The following is a 26,353-nucleotide window of genomic DNA, read 5'->3' as shown; positions in this document are numbered from 1 at the left end:
ACTTGTCGGAGGCAGAAAAAAAGGTGACAGTCTGCCTGGTCAAAATCTGCCCAACTGCCTAGTTGAAAAGAGGGGGCTGGAAAGTCAATACAGCGCGTTTACCGCGCCCAACTACCTATGTCGCTATGTCCACAGTCATAGCTACTATCATGGAGGTTGATTGGCCCGAACCAGCATCCTTGCAAGGGAGATCACGAAGAGACCAAATCTTAACCCGTGAGTCCCGTTGAAAATGGTCAAGTCACAATCAATTTGAGACCATGCTATTGCTGCACGGTGCGTACAGATCTAAGTGCAGTAGGTAGTTGGAACAATTTGTGTGATGTAAGCAAGATTTTCATCGCCGTCTGAATTGGGGTTTGCAGGTGTTCAGTTGCAATGAACTATCGGCGTGGATATCGGCTTCACCTATCCGTAGTATTAGCGAAGGGGATATAGCCGATATAACCGGCAGCACTCAACCTTCGGCTATTTGCTCGCTTAGAGCCAGCCACAGCATCGCTAGCTTGCCTTTGTCTGGATGACGTACCTGATTGCCGCCGGCCATACCTCCCATATCAGCAGTCAATTGTTGTCATCTACCTACCGTCTTGATCAGTTCAGAACTGAGTGAATGATCTTTCAATATCGAACTTGATGCATCCATGTGCATTTTCATGATACCATGGCAACTCGGACTCTGACAGCAAAGTTGTGGCGTCTCAATGCAAATGTAGGTACGCCGCCTTCACGCATAATAATAACACAGATCGCTGATTTCTCCTTAGTTGGTATCGAGGCAACAACTTCGACAGCTCACGCTACATGAATATCAGTCGCAGAACCTTTTGAAGGAGGTAAGGCTTTCTCTTTTGTAGCGACAAGAGACTAGGATGGGAAGGGTCGCTGATGCTTTTCGATCAGTTCGGCATCCCAGTACCCCGAGGACACCTCGCAAGAACACCAGCCGAAGCTGCGGTGATTGCCACAGAGCTTGGTAATCATGTTTTCTTCTAGACTGCCGATTTAAGATGTACTGACACACTTAGGCGGAAACTGTTCTCTCAAATCACAGATATTAAGGGGCGGCATCGATGACGGCGCGTTTGACAACGGGTCAGGGGCCGGCATTCAACTGGTCAATAATGCAGAAAGCGCCGAGAAAGCTGCCAATCGCATGCTTGGTCACTACTTGAAGACGGATAAATCCGTAGGTAACGGTGTATTGGTCAATAAGCTTCATGTTACGGAAAGCCTGAATCCCGAAAGAAAGTGGTACTTGGCGATCACATTCGATCGCGAGAACTATTGTCCAATAATCATCGCGTCAAAATTTGGCGGAGTCGCCATCGAAAAGATAGCAGCCCAGCATCCAGACGAGCTGCATACATTTCGATTTGGATTCACGGATGGCATCACATCCAAACTCACCGACAAAGTCTCGAACTGTCTCGGAGCTTCGGCGAAAGAGAAGGAAGACCTCAATGACATACTCGGCAGACTTTATAAGATTTTCACAACAAAGGACGCCTATTCGCTTGAGATCAAGACTCTAGCAAGCTCGTCAGAAGGAGGTCTGACTTGCATGGACGCCAAGTTCTCATTTGATGATGCTGCGGCCAAGCGGCAGAAGCCACTTTTTGCAGAGCGAGACACGGAGCACGAGATTCCAGAAGAAGTCGAGGCTGAGAAGTATGGGCTGGTCTATGTTCGCATGGACGGCGACATTGGCAATGTGGTCAATGGAGCAGGTCTTGCGATGGCGACCAACGATGCGATTGCCCTGCACGGTGGCGCCAGTGCCAACTTTCTTGATGCTGGTGGGCAAGCGACGAAGGAGACCATGGTCAAGGCATTTGAGATTATCCTGCGGGACCGGAGGGTGAAGACAATATTTGTCAACATCTATGGTGGTAAGTTCGCCAAACAGCTAATGAAGGAAGCTTGACGTCCACTTCTCGGGCTAATAAACTTTTGGCAGGAATCACTAGAGGCGACATGATCGCAGAATCCATTCTTGGTGCAGCCAAAGAGCTGGGACCGCTGAAGATTCCCATGGTGGTTCGACTTCAAGGCACCAATTCTGAGATGGGATTGAAAATCGTAAGATGTTCCCATACCGGTCAAATGCTATCTTGACATTGAGTGTGCTGACTGGAACACACAGCTGGAAGAAGCCGATCTTGGATTGCATACCGAAGCAGATTTTGGGAAAGCAGCGCAAAAGGCAGTAGAACTGGCTCGAGAATCAAGCCCGGCGTCATAGAATCCGTCGTTGATTTTGGGTGTTTGAAGCAGCTTACGATGGCTGTCATCAACCAATAGAGTCTCGACATTTTCGCCAAAATTATGTTGCTCAGGCAGCGGCCCCTTGCATCTTGAGACGCACCAAGCTCACATCAGTTCAGTGTTGGTTCATGGCCCCTTGAATGTTCTGTCTAACGGCCATGGAAATTTCCGAAATTGGACTGAAGTTACTTGTTGTTTCTTTGTTGGTTGCTTCGCCGTATTGGTTTTGGGGTCCAAGAAGACGTGTCAGATTATATTGCCTTGCCGCATTTTCTTTAGGTAACCAACGCAAACTCGGAGAGATATTTGAAGAAGCCAATCTTTCTGTTGACTTTTCGAAACAACGAGCTATCATACTACAACCCGACCACACCTGTATCATCTCTACGCCAAGATTCGATGGCTGACTTAACTACAACTCAGCCCGACCTAGACCCTATCGCGGTCGCTGACTTCCACGACACACTCAAGAAGTCAAAGCGCATCGTTGCTCTCATCGGCGCAGGTCTTTCCGTATCCTCAGGCCTTGCCACCTTCCGAGGGGCCAATGGTCTGTGGAGGAACCAGGACATAACACAGGTCGCTTCACCCGCAGGCTTCCGTCATGACCCGGGTCTCGTCTGGCAATTTTACACGTATCGCAGGCACGACGCCCTTCGTGCCAAGCCGAACCCCGCTCACTATGCTCTGGCTGAGCTCGCGCGCAGAGTGCCTGGCTTCGTCGCGTTGACGCAAAATGTCGATAACTTGAGCCGTCGGGCTGGTCATTCGCCCAGTCAGCTGAAGGAGCTCCACGGCAATCTTTTTGCGCTGTCCTGCGTCGACGTGGTTGGATGCGGACACACCGAGCGTGACAACTTTGAGGAGTCTCTGTCACCAGCACTCGATCCTTCAAAGGACGAGGAGAGGACCATCGGCAGCATAAATCCGGACAAGAAGCCTCGCGCCAGCCCAGTACTTTTAGCCGGCATCGCGCGGAAACACGCGCAAATCCTCGGGGAGAAGTATGAGGGCAATTCTCCGACCACGCGAGATCTGACTGCTCTGAAAGCCCCGGATCAACCGGCGCCATCGAACCCCGTTGCTGCTATCCGGCTGTCATCGGGGTTGGAGAAAAAGGACCTACCGCAATGCCCTAAGTGCAAGAACAACATCCTCCGTCCCGCCGTCGTCTGGTTTGGCGAGCCATTGCCCGTTGAGGTTGTTGAAGAGGCCCAGGCGCTTTTCGATGACCCCGAGGCCATCGATTTGTTTCTTACGATTGGAACCACCAGCAAGGTCTGGCCGGCGGCTGGGTATGCCGAGATGGCTCGCAAGAAGGGTGCGAGAATTGCTGTTATCAACACGCGAGCTGAAGACGCGAGACATGTTCGGCCGGATAAGGACTGGGTGTTTGTAGGAGATGCAGCAGTTGTCCTCCCCCAGTTACTGAAACCGGTTATTAGCGAATCATACGAGCAAGTCGAGAAGAACATGAAGAAATAGCGGAAGAGGCACATTGTTACAGGTTACGGAGGGATCAGAGCTATGCGAACCTAATCAGTGATTCCGTGTCCACTTTTTCTACTTCAAGACGGCGTGAAAGCGAGGAGCATTGCATCTAGTAATAGATATGAGTTGGCCGATACGATCTCCATCCCGTTAGCATCAACTCCCGCTTGGCCTATGCTTGGAACAGTTGAACTTTATGTAACAAGCCTTGATTAACATAAGCTGGCCTGCATCATTGATCACATAGTTAGATTCTTCCAAACTCCGCGTTAGGTTTCCACGCGGAAGACGCAGCTGCCAAATACCTTCAAGCTTACCTGTGTCAATTATTGCCCTAATCAAGTCATTCGAACGAATTTTGGCTCCAATTCCATTGGTCTCCGTCGAAATTTCCAAGCAAACCCCCCTTGCGTTGTAGAGCTGCGTGGCTGAAGCATCAAATTAGCTTTCAAAGGTGGAAATCGTCTTTCCCACTCGAGTCGTACCGTCGTTCGTCTTCCAGGTGATGCAGCTTGTAAACTGTTCACTCTCATCAATTCCGATCACCACTCACTTAGTCACGATGAGGCTTTTCCTTGCTCGCTTACGTTTGGAGTTCCATAGACTTGAGCTTAGCTGCACTGACTACTGCAGGACAGAGCAGCTTATGCAACCTATCCAAAGCTATGGTTTCACAAAACTGAGACTTTGACAACATCTGCCAGGCACCGTGCTAGCTCTTTGAGGCGTCGAGAGGCATCTTCCGATTGGATCTCGTCGTTTGAGCCAGGGCAAGCCGCTGACTCGTTTGTCCATGATTGATCATATTTTCTACCCGAGACTCACGGCCCTTCCAGCCCTTTCATCTTGAGCCGCATATGTCACACCGAGTTTCTTTCCCATGGCGAATGGTCCCAGCACGAAGTAGAATCGTTTCGGCGACATTTCACTCAGCGAGGTTATCATAAGTGCCGCGCTTGAGCTTGGTCTCTTTGCGGTGAATCGAGTGATGCTCGACTAGTTAGTGGAGTGATCATACTACAGTCGCCCAGGCCTTATTATTGAAAGTTTTCCAGAATTGATAATGTGAAAGTCATAAAGTCTTTTCAACTTACCGTGCCTGTCAACTGGAAAGACTGAAGCGGACGATCAAGCGCGTCCTGATGGTTGCGCGGCGTACCACCCAGCCACATGACTAACACCTTCACCGCGGCATGACGGGAAAGCCGGAAATGTTTCTCAGCGAATGCACAATAACAGGTTGGGCATTTCGAAAGCAAAAGCTTGTCATAGCCGCAATAATACTCCCTCATATCTCTTCCCTTGATAACGGACTTGAGGCGGCTGCCGGCTTCTGCCTCCCGTCCCGTCCTCGCATTTCCTAGCTTAGCCGTCATGCCGCGCGCTTCTGAAAAGGTTTAACTGATGGGCAGTGGCTTGTGACGGTAAGGGAGGGGGGAGGGGGAGAAATCTCTTTCTCGTAGGAGCTAATGCTGCTGCTCCCGCTTCCGTAGTGAGACCCTAAGAATGCCAGACATGCCTCCCGAGTGAGACGTCAGAATTGAGTTGACTGGGTGGCTAGATGGCACGGTGGCTCTCGGACGACGAGCCCTTTTCGGACAGATGATGGTGGTGTGCCACACGCGGTTCAACGGGGGACAAGGGTGTCAAACTGTCGATGGATGGTGTCGTGCAGTAGAGGGAAGCTATTCCACGCGTTCCCACCCGTATCCCACGTTGTTGAAGTCGTAACGAGATTTTCGCGAAGAGGGGCCGGCCAGGAAGAGTCAGCTAGGTCGGGGTAAGCAGGTGGGAGGTAACCTCGAAAAAGCCATCTTTTATCAAACGGGCAAGGACGGGCTGATGACAGCATCGACCTAGAGCAAACTAGATATGCACAGTCTGAAGCGAAGATGGAAAAGCTGCGTTTGTGATTGGTGTGGAAACCACCAAAACCCCCCCATGCAGGAACGGGAAAACGGGGAAAGTATGTGTGATCAAAGGCAGCGAAAGAGGAAAAAAGAAAAGAAGGATTCTCGGTTAGCGAGAGGGGATCCATGTCTCTTTCTTCCCTGCGTCCGTGGTCAAAGGGCTGGCCATCTGCCGTCGAGGGGGGGTTGCTTCCGCCCGACGCCACGTCTGGTTCGTTCGTCGACCCATGCCTTTATGATGGAATCGGCCTGGATCTCTTCGCGAACCCGGTACGTGTAGAAATGACCGCGATCTGTATCTGTGCTCTTGAGGCACCGGGGTAGAGATCTCGGATTACCGTAACACAACAGGCTTCTTTAGGCAGGCTGACACGAGGATCCTTGGACTTTGCGGGAGCCATGGCCAGTTCCATGAGATGAGGGCATTGTCCTGAGGATAATCTTCGAATTCAGACAAGTCATCGGAAACGCTTCCATGCCCTACATCCCAAACGAGGTATTCATTGAGAGCATCTGCCGTTGCCGATGAATCGCGAGCAAAAGCGCAGAGGTCAGGTTTTCCCCCATGGTTTCTATCATATTCACAATTCGATCATTGCCCATTTGCGTCATTTCGATTGTAGGCATCCACTTTTTCATACCACTAAAGCACGACGCAACGCAGTCATCACACCTCCAGCCCATTTGTTAGCCTACTGTCCTTGGCAGTGCCTGTTTCTCACGAAGTGGAAGAAAAAGTCTAGGCATTTCTGCTGTTACCCTCGACCTCTGATCGCGTGGCAGCAAAGGTGGCCGCACCAGTATTTCTATCCTTTCCTCTTCTAGGTACTGTGGGCTGTCCAGACCCCCTGTCACAACTGCACAGCGTCTGCACTGCGGTCGATAAGGTATGCAGCTTGCCATTCTGGTGCCCACAGTGGGAAAGGAAAAAGCAAACAAAACCACCACTTGGGGGGCTATTGGGTGACCTGATGTGGCCCGCCCCAAAAAGAAACGAGCAGAAAAAGGTCTGTGGTCTGGGTTCTGGGTTCCAGTCGTCGGGCCGTTGGGAACTGGGGTGGAGGGACAGACCTCGAGGGGTTCAAAAATGAAGCATCTTGCTCTCATGGATTGGATGCTTGGACCTTTGAATGTTCGTCCCACCTCCGCTTCCCGCATAATCCACTCGTAGTGTGGACGACAAGGTCAAGGTCTCCTCCCCATCGCAACCTCACGGGACGACAATATGGCGGCATCACCACCAAAGACGCCGACGATGGGAGACAAGTTGGTGATATTCCCGCTGGAGGAACCGGGCCAGATCTCTGTGGTTGCGGTGTCTATCGTCTTCATCATCATTCCGACGTTGATGGTGATCCTCCGCCTCATCGCCAGGCGCATGGCGCATAGAGATATGGATTTGAGTGATTGGTCTATAATTGCTGGACTCGTACGTTGTCCATCACGCCAGCCATGGAGATATCTTCCGGCGCGATGAGATGAGGACTACAACTCACTTTTCTCTGACAGGTCTTCTCCAATGCCTTGCAAGCAATTTCCATAGTCGCTGTGATGCAATGCGGTGTTGGCCTTCACAATGCCGTCATCATACCCAGGTATGGGGTCGGGCCAATCGTCAAGTTTCTCAAGGTTCGTGCCAACTCTCGCGTCGAAGAACCCCGATGTAGTTGTTGACGCATCTCCCTCTAGGTCCTCGTCGCGCAACAGATCCTGTGGGCCATCAGCCTCAGCCTCTGCAAGATCTCCATTCTTCTCCTCTACTCCAAGCTCTTCAGCACCAGGTTCATGATCTTGTCGGCGCGGATACTGGCCGCCTTCACCATGATGTGGGTCATGGTCACGGTGCTGATCGCCTTCTTCATCTGCATCCCCCTCTCGGACAACTGGCTCCTCGATCTCAAGAACCGACACTGCGGGAACCAGCCTGCAGCGGATGGCACGATGGGGGTGTTGAACATGATCACCGACATCATCGTCCTCGTCATGCCGATTTCTCACTTGTGGAGTCTTCGGTTGGAGATGTACAAGAAGGTCGCCCTGATCGTCGCCTTCTCGCTCGGAGTCTTGTAAGCCAAGCCTCCCTAATCTGAAGAAGATGATATACTGACCATGTGACAAATATAGTACGTGCATCGTATCGGCTCTGCGCCTCTACTACCTTGCCAACCTCGTGTACCTCGACGTAACCTTCAATATCCCCAACGCTCTCATCTTCAGCGCGTTGGAGCCCGGCGTCGGCATCACCCTTGCGTGTATCCCCTTCCTCCGACCTCTGCTGGGCCGTTCCTCGTACTCTACCAAGGGTACGGCAAACTACTACAGCTCGAATGGCAAGTCCGATGGTCTCTCAAATCGGCGGAGCGAACGCCAAAGTGACGGATTCGTCCTCGTGGACAATTTGTCGCAGCAGCACCTTCGGGAGGCCGAGCAGAGTGATTCAGCACCAACTATGCCCAGCAAGGTCACGTATAGCAGAAGCAGTAGTGTTCCAGATATAGATTAGTATATGAACATTGTAGATCATCCAAGCCTCGATGTTCGGTTTTGCCTGATAAAGCTTGCTGCATGCGCTCATTCAATCAGTCGCGGTGGCTCCTTGACGTCTTCTGGAAGCTTGCTCCATCGGCTCGTGTAGACCCTGCCATCCTTGATCACCGCCAAGACGTTCTTCTCCGGCTCATCCAGTATTGAGACGTCGTCCAGCGGGTTCCCGTTGACAATTAGCAAGTCCGCCACGAACTTCTCCTTCACCTGCCCCAGCACATCCTCCTGTCGAAGCATCCTGGCGGCGTTAACCGTGGCGGATTGAAGCACCTGCTTATTGCTGAGAGCCTGCTGCCGGATCCCAAACTCCCTGCTCTGCTCAGCCTGTAGGGGGCCGAGCAGATCCGATCCATGACAGATGGTCACGCCCGCTGCGGCGGCAATTTTCAACGACTCGAGACCTCTTCTCAAGACCTCCTGGTTCTTGCGCTGGTTCTCAGGGGGCAGGAATCCCTTGTACTTGTCGGAGCCCATGGCGTCGTACGTGACCAGCGTAGGCGTCAGCCACACGGCGTTCTCAGCCATGAATTCCGCCGTCTCCTTGTCGATGAAGTTGCCGTGCTCGATGCCCGTCACGCCATTCTCGACCGCGTGGCGGATCGCCCGCGGGGTATATGCGTGCGCCGTAACCCAGGTACCGTAGCTCCGCGCGACCTCGCTAATGGCCTTGATCTCATCCGCCGTAAACTGCGTGTTCTCGATCCTGTCCGTCGGTGACGCCACGCCGCCGCCTACCATGATCTTGATAAAGTCCGCCCCCGTCCTGAGCTGCTCTCTCGTCGCCCTGATACACTCCGGCACGCCGTCTACGACGTTGGAGAGTCCCGCCGTGCCGCCGCAGCACAGCCCCGAGTGATCGTGGGCACCTCTGCGATCGCCGTGGCCTCCCGTCTGCGAGAGAGCCTGGTTGGCGATGAATAGGCGAGGCCCGGGGAAGACGCCGTCCTGGATTGCCTCCTTGAGCGCGAGAGTTGCGCCGCCCGTGTCGCGGACCGTGGTGAAGCCCTTGCTCAGGATGCGACCGCAGACGAAAGACTGCCGCAGATGAGAGACGGTGGCGTCCATGTCGAAGCCGCCGTTGAGGCCGGCCTCGCCGGGCACGGAGCTGACGTGGACGTGGCAGTCGATGAGACCGGGGGAGAGGTATTTTCCCTGCAAATCTACCACAATGGCATCGTTGCCTCTGCTGTCGGCTGGGCTCCCTCCAACGTTCTCAATCAAGCCGTTTGAGATCTTGACGGTCGTGTTTTTAATGACGAGGCCTTTGGCGGCATCCACGACGTTTGCGTTGATAAAGAGGTAGGTGTTCTGCGGAGGCAGCTTCCATGGCTTGATGAGCTTCTCCGGGATCGCACCCTCGGCGTCTGCCGCCCACTGCCGCGGCGAAGTGCGCCGGGGAAGCTCCATGGCGGGGCCGGCGAGGGCGGGAGCTTTGCGGAGTGTCATTTTCTGGCAGCAGCTGAAACGGGGGTGAGCAGAGACACAATGGAGAGGCGAAGACTGGCTGGAGGTTCCAGAGTTCTCAATGCTTCGCTGACAATTCAATGATGAGAGATGAAGATGTGGCGGACGACATTGCCGTGGCTGATAAGCGCATCGGAGCAGTTTGCCGGTGCGGAGTCGGCGATGGGTGATGGAAGCATCCCTGATTGTAGCGATCAGTGCGTAAGACTGTACCTTCCTGATACGGACGAAGGATCTGACCGTTTGTTCTATACAATCGAATAGAGGACTATCGCGTCTTGTTGCAAAGGCGGGGGATTAAGATTCCCAGCCCAGGTTCTGGGCTTGAAGTTGGAGACCGGACGAAGATGCAGCTGGACGCCTGGCGCACATTGTTGGTCCCCGAAGTATGTTATGTACCTACCTACTCAATTGATGCAATGCATCCCATCACTCTGAGCTGTACACTACGGATACTCCGTATTAGACGCACAATTTGACACATCCTCTTCCACAACACTTAGAAACAAGGGGTTTAGTGGGATGACCAGGGTGAGTTCCACTAGGTATCAGCTCGAGTTCGGTCTCGCATTCTCTTACTGAAAACGAGAAACGGCAACGAAATGCGTATAAAACGCCTGGGGGGAAGAATTCACCCACCGCGACAAATTGTTTAATTGATTGTTCTGCTTTTCGTCCACGATCTTATGGAAGTCGCCCATCAGCTATCTCCATGTAACCTTATCTTCCGAACCAAATATCCCACTCTCCGAAAACCGCCGCTATGGATTCGCGAGTCGTGGTGATTGTTGGTTGTGGCGGAATGGGCCTCGCCATCGCCCGTCGTTTGGGTACAGGCCACCACCTCTTTCTTGGCGACTTCTCGGACGCAACTCTCGCAGCTGCTCAGAGAGAACTCACAGACGATGGATACTCGGTGCAGACGATGCCGGTAAACGTTTCCGAATCCGCATCCGTCAACGACTTCGTCAACGCAGCCGCAGCGGCAGGGCCCTTGCACACCATCGTGCATACCGCGGGCTTGCCCCCTACAGCCAACACCGCCCAGCGAATTTACGCCGTCAACCTCATCGGCACCGCCAACGTGATAGACGCCTTCTTCCCCGTTGCGCAGGCCGGCACCAGCCTGATCTGCATTTCGAGCATGGCAGGCCACATGGGCTCTGGTCTCCCCGCCGAGCTAGAGCGACATCTCGCCACGGCGCCCGTCGACCAGCTCCTGGATCATCCCGCTCTCGTCGTCGACCCCGCGGACCCGTCTTCGGCCCCTCGCGCGTACGGCATATCCAAGCGCGGGAACCTCGTACGCGTGCAGGCCGCCGCCGCGACCTGGGGCCAGAAGCGCGCGAGGGTGAACTCGATCAGTCCGGGCGTCATTTCGACGGCGGTAGGTCGTATAGAGATGGAACAGGGCGGTCCAGCGGCAAAGTTTGTTGCCACAAGCCCGGCTGGTCGAGTGGGAACACCTCAGGATATTGTCAACGCCGTAGCGTTCTTAGCTAGTCCGGAGTCGTCCTTCATTACGGGGACTGATATCCTTGTGGATGGTGGTGTTGTGTCAACATACAAATGGGGAGCCGCTGGCAAGTAAAAGTGCGCAAGGACGGCCTCTTTGCGCACAATCATGTCAAGTACCCGCTCTAATTCCGCTTATAGGCAAACGTAGTTGACTCGCGAACAACATCTACATATGGCGACCGTTTGTCGGTGTCAGGCGCGCGGATTGACGATTCCGCGAACGATGGGAAACTTGTAGGATAGCAAGGAAAGGCGGAAAGGCCAACATGCCAAAAAGAGAAAAAGAAAGACTCCTCGACGGGGAATTGAACCCCGGTCCCCTGCGAATCGTGGGATTTCCCCGGTGACAAGCAGATATCCTCACCACTAGACTATCGGGGATGTGCTGATATCGGGCACAGCGACAAGTCATACTAAGTATGGTAGAGAACTGGTGACTCCACAACATGCCTCTTGTAATTTCTTCATCCAGGGCTTCGTGCCTGCCGCCAATGCGAAATGCCTCTCGCCTATTGTCTGTAGAACCCAAGAGTCGGCTGAGTCCCTGAATTGCATGGTAGCGCAGGGGTATGATGCACGCACTTCTCATATCACGGTCTCGCCTGACAGGGCAAGATATCAGATGGGAACTTGGCGGTGGTAGCTGGGGGGAGTTCACTTCGAGTCGTTTCTCGAGAAATCTACAGAGTCAGTCATAGGTGCTAATTTGCTGGACGTCTGACTGCCGCAACCATCAGTGTTGGGGGTTGGTTCCACGGAGACGCGTGGGTGAGACAGTAAGGTGACGTGAGCGTCCCATGGAAGGCCTCAGACGTTGGCCAGATTGCTGTCATGAGGACACCAAATCTTGTAGCACACATAGCCATATGCGAAACATTGATTTATGTGAGAATGAACGCGATTCTAACTGCTGCGATGCTGTGACCGAGATTGGAGTCGGCTGTCTTGAATGGGGGCTCTCTTACCGACTCACCTACCTTACGTGCGGCATGTACGCAACTCTACCACATGGGAACACCTCTGATGAGTGAATTGAAGTGAACAGTCAATCTTGAATGGCCGGAATACGAAAGGGAAAAGGTCTTCGCAGGAATGTTTCAGTCCTCCGTGCTGGGTCTTCTGCAGGCTCGATGGCGTGTGGAGGTGGCTTCCAAAGTCCGAGACTCGAGGCTTCCATACTTCCACGAGCCTGTTATCTCGCAACGGGATGAATCTAGAATGGTGGATCATTGCTGCATTTTACAGCTCCCTAGTGCAGCAGAGGAAACTGGGACTCGGGCGGCCTTGCGTAACGTAGATGGCATGTTGAACCAACAAAAGTGTCTTCAGAGATACACCCTCTCTAGTCTCCCACTTTTCCCCACCCTCTCGTTCGGCCGAGTCCTGCTTTTCGAGGGCTTCATCAACGGCCCCGGCATAGCCAGCATCTCTATTTCCCGTTCAGGAAATTCATCGTGCATGATCGATCTTTGCAGTGCATTCTGCCTCGTGATGAATCTCAGCTCAGCCCTATGTGTGTCAGCAAAGGCAACCCTATGGCACGACAGAATACACTGGGTGCCTGGCCCTGTAATCTGTCAGACTGAGTTGTTTTCGCCCCCACGCCCGGCTCCGTGGACAATGAGTAAGACGCTTAAATCAGCCTCTTGAGTCCTCAAGGGATGCCTTTCTCTTCGGAAACGAATCAAAATGCGCAATTGGCCATGTCGCACCTCTGCGACGTACAATTTCCTATTCGGGAAACTGGTCTCTTTTCTCTTGGCCCTCCAAAGTAAGTAGTGCCCCCAGCCTGCGGCTCAACGTAGATTTGCCCAAAACGGCAATCGACACTCAAGAGTATATCTTCGTGAGCTTAGCAATTCAACTTTTGCCACAGGACAGGGTGCATCGTCGAATAGACGTTTGTAGAAGAAACATCTCAAGCTGAACTAACATTCAAGAATGAGAAGCATCCACTTTTGCGGCGCGGTCTTTGTGCCGAATTGCTTGCTTGTGTCTATGATTCGTTATTCATGGATATTCTCATCCCTTTTCAACACGCAAAACGAAATCAAATCTTCTGACAATGTACCAAGCCTGAGGCTAGCCTCGGCGACCGACCTCGTGCAGACGGCCCGACTGGAAGCTTGACATTCAAAGCCAACCTATCTCGTCTTCTGCCAGTCAGTTTCTCTGCCCTTTAACCAATAACAGTAAGCAACTTCCCATTATTTAGGACTTTGTTGACCAATTACGTGAATCAGGCTGTACGACTCGCCTCGATGACTGCCTTTACTAGCGGCAGCAGCCCATATGAGAAGGATTCATCCAACCGAGGCTACGGATACATCGTGTCTCGGTGTAGCAAGCTGTAAGCCCGCTGCCCTGTAGGGCTGATGACCCCTGTTGCTTTTGATTATTTCCCAAAAGCGAAGTCTCATGTCGTTGGCACTCTTTCAAGTTATGCTTGTCATCTCGGTCAGAATGTGATTTGGTGACTAGTCATATCGTAGACCTCAACCTTAGGAAGCGACGAGAGCTGGTGACTGTCTACAATTCGGTATAAATACGATGACAGTAGCTCTTGAAGTTAGATCTCGACAGCATCAAGCAGCACACCTTCACCTCAATACCAAGACCTTCAGACAAATCATTCTTGATTCTATAAATCTCTTTCCAGATCCAACCACCGCTCACGAATACTCGACAACCACTATGCCTGGTCCCATCGTTCCAGTTTCGGTCATCACTGCACTCTCGGATCCCTCCAAAATGTGCCAGTGTCCTGCAACCTCGCCGCCATCGACTGCTACGACATGCCAAAAATGTCAACTTCCCAAAGCTGCTGCCTCTAGGGCTTAAGCAGCGGCCTGGTTTTGATACTTGTTGGAATCAATCAAGAAAGAGTTGTGGGTAAGTAGTGAGCTTCATCTCTTGAAGTCGAAGTTCTAGACACTTGTGTTGACGTTGGGTAAATGGGCTAGGTCCGACTTATACCAGAGGAGTACCAACTTTCGCGGGATGAGATCACGGCAGCGAAGCAAAATTCCTTTATCAATCTTAGAACAGCCCACCATCACGTACACGGCCTTCCTTCTCTCGAAACATTGAATAGGCATACATCCCTTTTCACTACCTTGGATAGAATAATACACGAAAGTTTATACGTATGGAGTATGGACGATTCTTAGCTCGCCTGCATCAAGTTCCAGTCGTGTCTTGTGAACCATTTCCAGCTGAGGCACGCAGCTCATGCTTTAGGGCCAAGAAGTTGTGGCCGACCATACGTCGGATCCTTGCCCCTCAGATGTCTCCATCGTGAACTAAGTGGGTTGGTGGGACAGAAGCACCCGCCCCGCGGCCCTACCCATCTCCAGCCCACAGCGCAAGCAATCTCGAGAAATGAACCTGCAATCTCTCGCCCCGTCAGTAAGCATACAAGCGATACAGCGTCATCAGCCTTGTTGGCTAAGTGGTATAGCGTCTCACTAGTACTAGTGACATGAGAAGATCGGCGGTTCGATTCCGCCACGAGGCATTTCTTTTGCTGTTCTACTCTAGTAGGCGACCTTTTGCAGCGTTTCGATGATGGGTGGGTGATAGAGGGCAAGATCCGCTTAGAGATGAATGAGAATCAAGCAGGCAAGGAATTCAGTAAAGGTGGGGCTTCCATAAAGACTATTCATGTTGTTTCTTAGGCCTAAGTGAAGTTACTACTGTAAGGGGGCTTATTCACGAGTGCCATGTGTGAAGGTCATGTTGAAGTGGTATTGAGATTCAATTAGGTGATCAGGTATTGAAAGATCCAGAGTCTAAACAGGGAGGTATAGAAGTGAAGAAAGACAGATGATATCGAGGCGCCTTAGAAGAACAAATCAATCTGATATCATAAAGCCCCGCCATGTTACATGAGAAAACTTCAGTTACCCACCCCATCCTCCATATCTCGTACATGGACATTACAAAAGAAAGTAAAAAGTTGCGCCATTCCTCGGCGTTGAGTCAGTTACACGTGAGAGAGACAGAAAGAAAAGAAAGCTTCAAGACAAGACGCGTTAGGAGGATCACGACTTGTTCTTGCCATCCCAGAGGATGATACCGACAGACTCCTCCCAGCCGCGACCGGCCGCGATCTCCATGACGGTGCGGCCAGCATCGTCCTTGGCATCGAGATCGACACCGCCAGCCCCGACGAGAAGCTTGAGGACCTTGGCGTCGCCGTTCTCGACGGCCTGGAAGATGGCGTTCCATCCACGGTAGATCTTGTTGACGTCGGCGCCGTGACGGAGCAGCAGCTCAAGGATGTCTGTGTCGTCGCCGCGGCACCGGCGCACCGCCTTGACGATGGGCAAGTGCTCACCGGGCGCGTTGATGTCGGCGCCACCCTCCTCGATGAGGAACTTGGTGATCTCCTTGTTGTCCTCGCGGATGGCAGAGGTCAACGGGGAGAAGACGCCGCCGTTCTTGTCCTCGACGGACACGCCGGCCTTGAGGAGGAGCTTGACGCTCTCGAGCTGGTTGGCGACGACGGCGCGCTCCATCAAACCCTTAAAGGAGCGGATGTCCGGGACGGCGGGGAGGAGCTTCTCGAGAACCTCGGGGTAGTTGACGGACATGACGATGGGCCAGTCGCTGCCGCGGACGTTGGGGTCAGCGCCGTGGGCGATCAGCTCGTCGAGCATCTCCATGCGGCCTTCCTTGATGGCGGTCGTCAGAGGGGTGTTGCCGTCATCGCCCTTGTCGTTGGGGCTGACGCCCTGGTCGAGGAGCCAGTTGAGGGCCTCCATGTTGTTGACCCGGACGGCCATCTCGATGATGCCCTTGGGGTTGTGGAGGTCGTTGCCGGCGGCGACCAGGCGAGGGAGGAAGTGTGTGCGGAAGTGCGTGACACACTTGAACGCAGGGTACTCGGCGGAGTTGAGGTTGGGGTCGGCACCGCTGGTGAGGAGGAGCTCAAATATGTCTGCGCGGTTGTCGCGGATGGATGTGCACAACGGTGTGTAGATGCCATCTTTCTTGATGTTGGGTGAGACGCCGGCAGACAGCAGGACGCGGACAGACTCAATGTTGTTGATACTGACAGCGAGCTCCATGTTACCGGGGGCACGCTTGTTGTCAGCACCACGGGCCAGAAGGACCTTAAGACAAGGTGCCTGGTAGGTCGCGGGCCAAAGCATGTGCTTGGGACCCGGCAGGTTAGGGTTGGCGCCGTGGTCCAAGAGAGCAGTGAGAAGGTCCACTCTTGCGGCCATGATGGTCTCGAACAGAGCAGTCTTACCTTCTCTGTTCTTGACGTTGGGGTCGGAGCCGTAGTCGAGCATGAGGTCGACCAGCTTCTTTGGTGTCGTCTTATTCATGGAGGCAATCAGGACGGTGTTGCCGTTGGCCATGATGTGGTTGGGGTCACCGCCATATGTGAGGAGGATGTGGACAAAGTCGATCTTGACATCGATGACGGCGATGGCGAGCGGGGACTCCTGCGAAGGTCCAGCAGACATGTTGGGATCCGCACCGTACTTTAGAAGCATCTTGGTGATGTCGAGAGAGTTCATCTCTACCGCTGCAAAGAGGGGAGTAATGCCATCCTTGTCGGCAGAGTTTGGATCGGCACCGAAGAGAAGAAGCAGGCGGACTGCCTCGTGATCTTGGCACAGGACGGAATCCACGAGAACGTGCTGATCCGGGCCGGTGTCGGGTGAGACACCGCGGTCCAAGAGCTGCTCGACGAGCTTGTGATTCTTGCCCTGTACAGCAGCGATGAGGGAGGTCTTGAGTGACGGGTTACCATCGGCGTTGTGGCGAGGTGTCCAGCGAGGCATCGTCATGGGGTCGGCCTTGAGGCGAACGACCTTGGTCGGGATGCTGTCGGCGATGTTCTGAAGTTCGCCGATGAGCGTCTCTGTGCCGGATGTTGAGGGTGAGATGGTATTGTCCGAGTCGCGCAGGTTCCTCCTGTCTGAGATGCGGCTGGGTGCGTCATAGTCGCGATCCGACATGCCACGGTCTGACATACCGCGGTCTGACATGCCACGATCCGAGATGGTCATGTCGTCCCGTGCTGATCTCCTGTCCATGTTGATTCTTGTGCTGACAGGGTGGAGGTCGTAGTGACCGTGCTCTGAGATTGTGATATCGTCGCGGCCGATTCTGCGGTCGGGGATTCTCGTCGAGTGTCCATTCTCTGAGGAGCTGTGGTGACTCCTGTTGGAGATGGATGTGCGGCGACGTGGGTCTGGTGATAGCCTCACCTCCTGAAGAACGAAGTCTGCGGACATCTTTTCTACCAAGGAAGGGGGAGGGATGTGGGGTGCTTGAGAGGGGAGAGCGGGAAGGGGAGGGAGAGGAGGAGATCTCTCGTCTGAGCGATCCGGTAGTGCTGTCGGCTGGACTTCGAAGGACTTGGACTTTGATATCCGGACAGTCGAGTTGTGGTTGCTGATGCGGTCCAATGCAGCGGCGAGGCCAGCATAGCCGTTGCCGACAGCATCGTCCGTCTTTGAGTTTCCAAGAGACCACTGGAAGACGAGAGCACTCATCCTCAGCGCATCCCTTGCCTTGCGTATCGACTCCCTCATCCTCAAGATCTCCTTATCGGCAAACATCATGCGCCAGCCACGCTGGATCCTGCCCATGGCACCCTTCTTCTCGTACTCAAGGAACTCGAACATCATGTGGTCGAGGACCTGGAAGTCGGAGTTGGTCGAACGGAACTTCATGTCGAGCTCCTTGATCATGTCGGCGGGGAACTCCTGGTGGGTGCGAGCAGCCTCGGAAAGGCCGGCCTCGATGGACCATAGTATCCGGCAGATGTCGAGGAAGTCATTGGCGAGCTCCCTGAAGCCGTGCGGTTGGTGCTTAACGTTGGTGAGGAACTCGAGCATGCGCACCGAGATGTTGTTTCCGAGGAGCGTGGCCCTCGTGCAGAGGTCCAGGACGGACTCCTTGGCCTTTGGCTTGCCATACATGGCAGCGGTCATAGTGCCTCGTCTTGGTGCCGCGTAGGGCTGTAAAGACATGAGGGGTTGTTATCTCAGACGGTGATGTTGGAGGCAGTGGCTCTGGGGTTGTTATCGAGGGTAGCCTTGTATGTTGATCCGCACACGACACTATATGGTCAGATCAATGCTACTAATAAAGGCGGAATGAAGATGAAGAAACAGATCTCTCTCTCCACCGCTCATGGAGCAACGTGGGAGCTCAGCTGTTTATCTGTAAGTTCCGCCGCGGTGGGCAAAGCTGAACCTCACTCAAGGTGATTGCTTGTCCCAGCCAAGGTTCCTCCTCCTCCTCCGAAGAGCTCTCGGACAGGTCGAGGCCTAGTCTGTGGCCATCGATAGAGACAAGAATCAAGCGGCAAGCCACCAACCACGCCAAATGGGGCTCATTGGGAGAAGCAGGCATTGTCCCGGCTCGGAGCCATGAATCGTGATTGTACCCAAGAGAGACAAACACGGCGTCTACATTGGAGGATCAGGAAGCCGTAGTGCCAGGTACAAGGGATGTTCCAAGCACCAATTCAACGCTAGAGCAGTTAACCCCAGAGACGACCTGCGCTAGGCCGTCCGCTTTGACACAAAGGGCCGGAAATCAGACAGGAAAGCCAGTGCGGCCAGGCCATTCAAGACAAGAGACTGACATATGCCACCACTAGCTGGCATTGGGTCCCAGCGTTAGACCCCCTGGCCCGAACTCTTCAGGAGAAAAGGAAAGGGCTTTTTTTTTTCTGCCCATGAGTCTTGGGACCGGACGAAAAGACGGGACGATGACTAGAGGAGAAAAGAAGGAAAAAGCAAGTATGACAGCATCAGTGTTGTTGCCGGGCCGGGGACTCGGGAGGGAAGATAGTGAGGCTTACACACACCCTCGCTCCCACTTCAACTCACTTCAACTCCCATATTGCTCTCTGCAATACAGTGCCCGCTTCCAATCCATGTTCATCTTAGCGCTGGTGGCGTGGGGAGCTGAGAACGGTCTCGCCACGTGAGGAGGAGTCCTGGCTGACATTCCGATGCCTCGCACACAGTGTTTCTGTGTCTCTGTGTTTCCCACCCCTCCGGGCCCTTCGTCTTGGCCTTGGGCTTGGCCCCCCCCTCCTCCTCCCCTCTCCTCCCCCCCCACCCGGCAAACAGATCTAGCAGAGTTTTTTTCTTCTTCTTCTTCTCGAATCTGTCGCCTCGAGCGGGAAGCCTTGGAAGGGTTGCTTTGTGAGTTGTGACCGATCCATTTTACATAGCTTTCTGGGGAAAGCAAGCGACGACCCAGGCTCCACGAGCGGTTCGGTCGTTGCCGATCAAGCCTCCATCTTGCCATTGTCCTTTGTTTGTGCTGCACTGCTGATGGGATTGGAGAAGGGGGCGCAGATAGCCCATTGGATTCGGCAGTGTAGGGGACATGCCTGAGCCCTGAGGGGGACGTCATGTCCTTTGCAAATCTTTGGAGAAATCGGCAGTAAATCTTGCATTCGGCAAGTGCGCATTTCAGATACGGATATCTTGACCATCTGCGCTTGTCGCTCCCAATGTGACGTCTTGCCGGGGGGCGTGGCACTGGTGGGTGTTGCTTGACTCAAGTACGCTGTCAAAAGCTGCGAAGCGGTGCGGAGCCGTGTGTGTTTACGGAGTCGACGTCTCGAAGACGTCGAAAGGAGGTCTGTTCGTCCTCGGTACATGACAAGTTCTACGCGTCTGCTATCAGAATCAGATCAGTTTGCGACGGCCTAGGCCAGCTTCAGTCCAGTGTCGTTTGGATTGATCAGCGAATTGCGGGACCGCATGTTCGTGATGGCCTGAGCAAGGGGATCCAGAGGCCCAGAGAGGAGCCAGACGGGCCAGAGAGGGCAGAGAAGGGCCATCAAATCACCGTGTCACCCATGTGTAGCGCGCTCACGAACCAGTGCGATGATACGCCGTTGTCCATCAAACCCTGCGTGCTTTGTCTTTAGCTGGATTAGCTGAAGCTGCGTCCCTGGGTTCGTTGCCAGGGTTTGTGGTCAGGGGTAGTAATTAGTATGTATAATAGCAAGCGAACAGGCAGGCAAGCAACAAGCAAGAGCAGAAGGGCCAACAATCGCAAGAGAGCCCAGGAAGGAAAAAACTAGCAGCGAACCATCGCGCGTCTGCGACCCTGGGCCGCGGGGAATAAGCTGATGTGCCCCGTTCCAATGGGCACGGGACGGGCTTGCGAACTGCGAGGGGAAAGTTAACCGTGCGTCTTGATCGCCGCGATGAGAATCTGTGGTCCACACTGGCTGGGCGGGAGTCCCTGTCTCTTCCAAGTCACTACGTCGGAGGAGGTGGTGTTGTTGGACCTTGGATTTTGGTGGTTGTCGTCGTGATGGTGTGTGGTGGTAGTTTACTATGTGTTTACTATCAAGAAGGGCGCAGACGCCGCGGGCGGGAGGGAGAGAGGATGGGGGGATGATGCCGGCCGCCTAACTTCCAAGACATGAGCCCCAAGACATCGTTGTTCCTTGCACAGACACTCGTGTCGTCAAGACTTTTCAATCTGCTGTGCCACTGTTCGCCAGAGAATGGGTAAGCTGTAAGACTATTCTCCACCACACACCTTGGCCAGGCCAGGTCCGCGTCGTGTCCTCATTTCGGACTTGTTGGCTAGGGCAGATGCTAAGCCCAAGGTTCATCTAGAAAAAACACGGTACGGACGCCGTACGGATACTTACGTCTTGCAGACTAATAATGAGCTGAGAAATTCGGGTTCGTAAAGGAGGAGCTGATGAGTGCATGAGTGGTGGTGGTGGAGGATGCATGGACCGGAGCTCTCTCGAATCGTGTGCCGGGACCCTACGAGCAGCCAAACAGCTAGCTACGTCTAAATTGCATTTGCATTTGCATTTCCACCAGATTGGAGAGCTGGGGAGGGCTGGAGGGGCAGGGGACTTGGGGGACTCGGCCCAGCTTTCGAGGAATGAGGTCAAAAGGAGGAGGGGTGAATGGCACCCGAAGTTTGCGCCTATGATGCAAAGTCACCCCCAAAGATGTCAAGAAGAGGCAAGCTCAAAGGCAAAGCGAAGCGGGCGCAAAAGCCACACAAAAGCCTCGTTTGCGTCCTAGGAGGATTCCCCGAACGCCTCCTTGAGTCTCTATCGGCGAGTCGGTTGCTGGTCGGAGGGTACCACACCAACGGATTTTCGACGCCAACGCCAAAAGAAGCCAAAATCACGTCGAAATCTCCTCAAGGCTCGCCCCCCGTGGTCCCCGCCCGTCCGGTCTACTCTGAGCCTCTGAGCCTATCGCTCCGACTGGCTGACTAGGCCAACTGTCACTTTGCCAGGTCAAATAGCGGCGGTATTAGACTTCGGCCGGGCCGGGTCTACGCGTCCACAAACCAACATCTACCTCGGTTTGCTGATGGCTGCTTCCATCCACGCGGCGCAAGCAATACGTATCCGTGGACTCACAGACTCGAGGAATCTAGAGAATGAGGGTGTGGTGTCGCTCGCAAGCGTCCGGGCTTATCCCAACGCAGCTTTGCCTCTGTTTGTTTGCTGACGCTACTCCCTCCTTTTACTCCCTACTGCCTGTACAGTGTAAAGTAAGGTGGAATATCCGTAGTTAACTTGCCAACTTGCAGTGCTTTTTTCTCTCTGGCGTTTGTCCTAATCACCACTGCCGACATGTTCCCACCCCAAACCATGCCGGCACGGTTACCCGCAAGCGCACCAACGCACACCAACGCATGCAATAACTTATGTCTGCGCTCGGGGGGTTTTCTAGCAGACTACACAGACGGCTGAACATTTGCAATCTCGCTGCCGTTACTAATCCTGGGCTGGGCTGTCCTCTTCTATCGAATTGCCACGTGGAATGGTCCCTGCCCCTTTTTCTTGCCTCTGCCATCTGAAAGATTTCCTTGACCTTGTGCCACACACAGGCCGCCTCTCATGGCGTAGCACTACCAAGTACGGCTTTACGCCTCTCCATGGCTTATCCCCGTACTCCAGTAGGTTATTGCTCGGGAGATGCGCATTGAAGAATCATGATCGTCTTAGAGGATGGTCAACTGCTAAATTCACTGCGGAGTATCATCTCCCGGGAACGCTCCACGTTCTTCTCCTCATCTCTCTCCACGAAAGGGAAGAATAATGAAATCTTTGTTGTTCAGGCTCCTCCATGTTCTACACCCGTTCTTGTGCCGAGCCTAAGAACAGTGCTGGATTTCCAAGGATCCACTGATCAGCTCGTGTGATATAAGGACTAAGACAGGCGCCTTCGGGAGACGCCTCGCGGTCTCAGTCCCACGGCAGCAACCTTTTCGCATTGACTCTTTCCCAAGGGTCTATCATCTGAATTGAAATGGACTGTACAGGGAGAGTGACAGAGTACAGATATTGCGGCTTGCTTTCGTTCGCCGCCTCATCCCATCCTTGCAAACCCTTCGGTCCCCTGCCCAACCCAGCCATGGCTACATGTATTCAGCCAGCGTTGCCTTTACCAACGTCGCAGGGCCAGCAGATCGCACTCAATCCGAGGCAGTGGTGTGGTAGATTCATGATTTGTTCTAACGTCGTCCAGTATGTGGTAGGTACCAAGTATGTACGGAAACGCCCAAGAGACCCTTCGTGGTCACACCTCAAAATCCTACGGCGCGCTTTTCCCGCCCGCCATGTGTAACAATACAGTAAAAGAAGAAGAAAATAGAGCATAAAGGTATCTATACTCCAAGAATTACATCCGCCGCCTTCTCGCTAATCATGTACACCGCCGACGCGATGTAATACCCAGGAATCTTGGGGAACACGCTCGCGTCCACCACCCGCAGACCTTCAGTCCCTCTCACCTTGAACTTTGAGTCCAAGACGGCAGTGGCATCGCCGTCTTTGCCAATGGGGCACGTGCAGCTGGCATGGTGGCCCCAGGCTTCATTCCTGACGAACTCGGGCAAGTCCGCATCGGTGACGTTCTTCCCGGGCCAGACCTCGGTGAAGCCTCCCGTGAGGGGCACGACGCTCTCGAACATCTTGCGTGAGAGCTTCATGCCCTCTACCACGGCCTGGATGTCCTTAGCGCCCGTTGCCTCGTCCTGGAATGAGTTGAAGTCAATCTGCGGCATATCCCGCGGATCGGCTGAACGCAGCTTGACGGTTCCGGCCCGGTTGCGGCTGTGGGCTTTGAGGGTGATCCACGTCCAATGTCTCTGATCCGCGGTGCCATCGACGGAGTATCCGGGATAGTACCCAGGGAAGGCGACTGGTGCTCCTGCGATAAAGAGGTCCGGGTCTCCCTCTGCCACGGTCGACTTCTTCACGATACCCAGGCTGATGCCGTTGGAACCATAAATCCCCCTATCACCACTCGCGGCGCCGTCCTGCCACTTTTTCAAGCAGGGATCGTCGGTGCCAGGGCGAATGAAGGTGCAGCCTTCGATGATCTGAAAGTTTGTCGGCGTTTCGCCAATAACGGACGTCTCGTAACCTGTTGTGGTGATGATCAGTCAAACGGCTCTGCATTGAATGATCAATTCGTCAGCAGCAAATGAGAAAACTCACGGTCTTGCAAGTTGGTGCCAACACCAGGAAGATCGACGATAGAAGGGATACCGAAAGAGGATAGCTCCTCTTTGGGGCCAACGCCACTGAGCTTGAGCAGCTGCGGGGTATTGAAGGCGCCGGCTGATATGATGACTTCGGCCGTGGCGTTTACGGATCCGGCGACGCCAGAGCCAGCAGCGCCGGATCGGGGGTCGGCGCGGTAAAGGCTCTGTCCCGTAACAAAATCTACCCCCACGGCCCGGGGCTTCGCGCCGCTCTGGTCGAAGCGCACCTTGGTCACGAGGGTGGTGAGCTTGATGTCGAGATGGTACTTTCTAGAACCATCCTCGTTCTTCGCGTTGGCCGTGTCCAGGACGAACTCGCGCGGTCCATTGCGGACGCCCTTGTTGACGGAGATGGGGACCTGGTAGAGGCCCTCGGCAGAGTCACGGCTGGGCAGGTCGACGTTGAGATCACGAAGGAGAACCTCGCCGAGACCTTGGATCGTCGAGAAGATCAATCCCAGGAGACTCTTGCCCATGGCGGAAGCAGCGGACAGAATAACCGTAAGGAGCTTGACATCCTTGATGACAAGTCCAAGGTCCGTCACGGAGGTGGTAAGCCAGCCGTCGAACCCGTGTCCTACAATACCATTGGGCAAGTATTCAGCGTTCTCGAGGCGCTGGAAGTACTTGCGCATGTTGGACGCGCCCCAGGTGGTGTCTCCGGTCAAGGTCGCGATGCCATCCCAGTCTGACTTGTGCGGGTAGACCGTGATCAACGCGTTGTGACTGCCGCAACCACCCAGCGTACCAGCTCTAGGATAAAGGATGCCGAGTGGCTCAGCGCCAGCCGGTGGGTTGAGTCCGACGTAGAGCTCCCCGTTCGCAAGTCGGTATGTCATCTTGGAGTCCTTCTTCTGGGCCTCGAGATCGGCAAAGTGTTGAACGTAGTAGTCCCATTTCATTGGGGCGTACTCTGTCGACTGAAGGTTCAACGCAGGGACCTGGTACGGTATCGAGTCTCCCTGGTCGTCGCCGGCGTCGACGAGAAGGACCTTCTTCCCGGCGATGGCGAGCCGGGCGGCAAGTGGGCCACCACCCGGCCCGGAGCCGACAACGACGTAGTCATAAGACGCGAGGATGTCGGTAGATTGCCGTGGGACAAAGTGCTGGCTCGGGCTATCAATGTTGTATCCGCGTCAGCCAACCACATTCATACTTTGCGTACCTCGCGTCTTAAGGTTTGGGGTAGGTCAAACTCACACAGCAGAGGCCGTGGCCACGATGTAGCCGAGCAACACGTTTGTGACATGGAGACACCAACGCATCTTGGATGAGATTGGAGGCTTTCGAACTGGTTCTTGCAGAGGTCGCAGCACCAAGTAACTCAAAAAGGAACGCCCGTCGTCAGAAAGTCAGTCTCTCTCCAGGAGCGGCGCACATTCCCCTTAAGAACCTGGTCCAAGAAACCTCACTTGTCCTCCTCGACGCGATGCGCCTGATCGCGACATGGGAAAAAGTCGCAACGCCCCTTGCATTTGATTAGACATGTCGCTGTCCGTCATGTACCCTCCCCATCTCGGATGTGACCTGCTTCTTTCCTATGTGACGGTGATCAATGTAGGTGATGCTATGTATGGCAACCTTCCCACTCAAGGTCCCAGAATCGCCCTTCTCGTGGTTCACTCAGCCTACCATCGTCGGCCGAAGGAACGATTAGGGAAGGACGTGGAGGTTGCCCCCCTGGTACGAGCACGGGAGAGAATCTGAGAATGATGCTGGTCATGTGGGAACACGAGCGGGAGGCCGATTAAGGTGAGGAGGACGCCAGGGGCCAGCGTCGCAGTCACGGCGGGCGCGAACTTGGCATGACTGTTGCGGGGGCTGCTTTAAATGAGATTGCGCTGTAGGATGTCTTGAATCGGGAAAGCTATCCGATGCACTTCGGAGCGCCGAGCACGAGGGCAGACGGACGGTCCTGGTTATGCGGGGGATAGCTCAGCCTTGGAGGGAGACATCGGTCCAAATTCTGAATGGGAAAAACGTAAAACATGGCCAGATATCTTCATGGCTGGCCTAGTTCGTCCGGGGATGACCTTATACGCGTTCCGCGGGGTGTTGTCAAAGCTCTCAGTTAGCCTTATTTCTTTGGTTCATGCATCTCCCATGTGTCCATCCTCAAGGTACGATCGATGACATGTTGGATGAACCGGTCGAGTCTCGCAAACCTGCGCCTCGCATTATTCAAACATAAACCAGCGAGGGGCTTCATGGTCCCATTGATTCCGTATAGACATGAATCAGGCCACCCCTGAGCAAATCTTTTGTTCGTTCTGCTCAGCCGTCCGCCCAGCTGAGTTGCGGTTGGGCATGCAATATGCGAGCCCGGCCTTTCATTCTGCCCTGTCCCCCGACTCCCCGCAGAAACCTGGCTCACTAAAGTCTGATCTTGGTTAGCACCACCTTTACTGCCAAAGAAACCCGGTGTCCGCCCCAAGCCTATTGCAGTACAGCGTGTGAGCATCTCACGACTGTAACGGCCCCAATGCAGTGAAGGATACCACCGGCGGGAAAGCCATCAAGATCCTAAGAAACGGGCTGTTGATGATGCGGCTCGCATTGAGTGATTCAGCCAACTTCATCTTTACCACCGAAAATCTTCATTCGTCACATTTGTTGATGTGATAGCG

General features: G+C 54.0%; 8 protein-coding genes across 8 annotated transcripts; 4 read left to right on the top strand and 4 right to left on the bottom strand.

Annotated features, from left to right (window-relative positions):
- Positions 1-664: 664 nt before the first annotated feature.
- On the top strand, positions 665-3,753 carry CCOS01_05383 (NAD-dependent deacetylase sirtuin-5; the record flags this gene model as incomplete). Its single annotated transcript, XM_060453563.1, has 7 exons — positions 665-712; positions 768-836; positions 904-976; positions 1,029-1,892; positions 1,961-2,082; positions 2,147-2,209; positions 2,692-3,753. The coding sequence occupies 7 exons, from the start codon at positions 665-667 to the stop codon at positions 3,751-3,753; spliced, it is 2,301 nt and encodes a 766-aa protein (XP_060315335.1).
- A 3,141-nt stretch (positions 3,754-6,894) lies between these two features.
- Positions 6,895-8,172, top strand: CCOS01_05382 (uncharacterized protein; the record flags this gene model as incomplete). Its single annotated transcript, XM_060453562.1, has 4 exons — positions 6,895-7,098; positions 7,179-7,298; positions 7,359-7,735; positions 7,794-8,172. 4 exons carry the CDS (start codon positions 6,895-6,897, stop codon positions 8,170-8,172), a joined length of 1,080 nt encoding a protein of 359 aa, XP_060315334.1.
- Positions 8,173-8,240: 68 nt separating this feature from the next.
- On the bottom strand, positions 8,241-9,659 carry CCOS01_05381 (amidohydrolase; the record flags this gene model as incomplete). The annotated part of the gene is made up of 1 exon (XM_060453561.1): positions 8,241-9,659. The coding sequence occupies one exon, from the start codon at positions 9,657-9,659 to the stop codon at positions 8,241-8,243; it is 1,419 nt and encodes a 472-aa protein (XP_060315333.1).
- A 781-nt stretch (positions 9,660-10,440) lies between these two features.
- CCOS01_05380 (uncharacterized protein) lies at positions 10,441-11,268 on the top strand (the record flags this gene model as incomplete). Its single annotated transcript, XM_060453560.1, has 1 exon — positions 10,441-11,268. The coding sequence occupies one exon, from the start codon at positions 10,441-10,443 to the stop codon at positions 11,266-11,268; it is 828 nt and encodes a 275-aa protein (XP_060315332.1).
- Positions 11,269-15,238: 3,970 nt separating this feature from the next.
- CCOS01_05379 (uncharacterized protein) lies at positions 15,239-18,190 on the bottom strand (the record flags this gene model as incomplete). Its single annotated transcript, XM_060453559.1, has 1 exon — positions 15,239-18,190. The coding sequence occupies one exon, from the start codon at positions 18,188-18,190 to the stop codon at positions 15,239-15,241; it is 2,952 nt and encodes a 983-aa protein (XP_060315331.1).
- An 868-nt stretch (positions 18,191-19,058) lies between these two features.
- On the bottom strand, positions 19,059-19,592 carry CCOS01_05378 (uncharacterized protein; the record flags this gene model as incomplete). The annotated part of the gene is made up of 1 exon (XM_060453558.1): positions 19,059-19,592. The coding sequence occupies one exon, from the start codon at positions 19,590-19,592 to the stop codon at positions 19,059-19,061; it is 534 nt and encodes a 177-aa protein (XP_060315330.1).
- Positions 19,593-22,486: 2,894 nt separating this feature from the next.
- Positions 22,487-22,804, top strand: CCOS01_05377 (uncharacterized protein; the record flags this gene model as incomplete). The annotated part of the gene is made up of 1 exon (XM_060453557.1): positions 22,487-22,804. The coding sequence occupies one exon, from the start codon at positions 22,487-22,489 to the stop codon at positions 22,802-22,804; it is 318 nt and encodes a 105-aa protein (XP_060315329.1).
- A 40-nt stretch (positions 22,805-22,844) lies between these two features.
- Positions 22,845-24,991, bottom strand: CCOS01_05376 (GMC oxidoreductase; the record flags this gene model as incomplete). The annotated part of the gene is made up of 3 exons (XM_060453556.1): positions 22,845-23,605; positions 23,680-24,842; positions 24,927-24,991. The coding sequence occupies 3 exons, from the start codon at positions 24,989-24,991 to the stop codon at positions 22,845-22,847; spliced, it is 1,989 nt and encodes a 662-aa protein (XP_060315328.1).
- Positions 24,992-26,353: the final 1,362 nt, after the last annotated feature.

The sequence above is a fragment of the Colletotrichum costaricense genome (genome assembly GCF_030867565.1).
Source record: "Colletotrichum costaricense strain IMI 309622 chromosome Unknown Scaffold_5.1, whole genome shotgun sequence".
NCBI classification, from domain to species: domain Eukaryota; kingdom Fungi; phylum Ascomycota; class Sordariomycetes; order Glomerellales; family Glomerellaceae; genus Colletotrichum; species Colletotrichum costaricense.
Note: the sequence above shows the minus strand (reverse complement) of the source record. Positions and strands in the feature narration are given on the sequence as shown.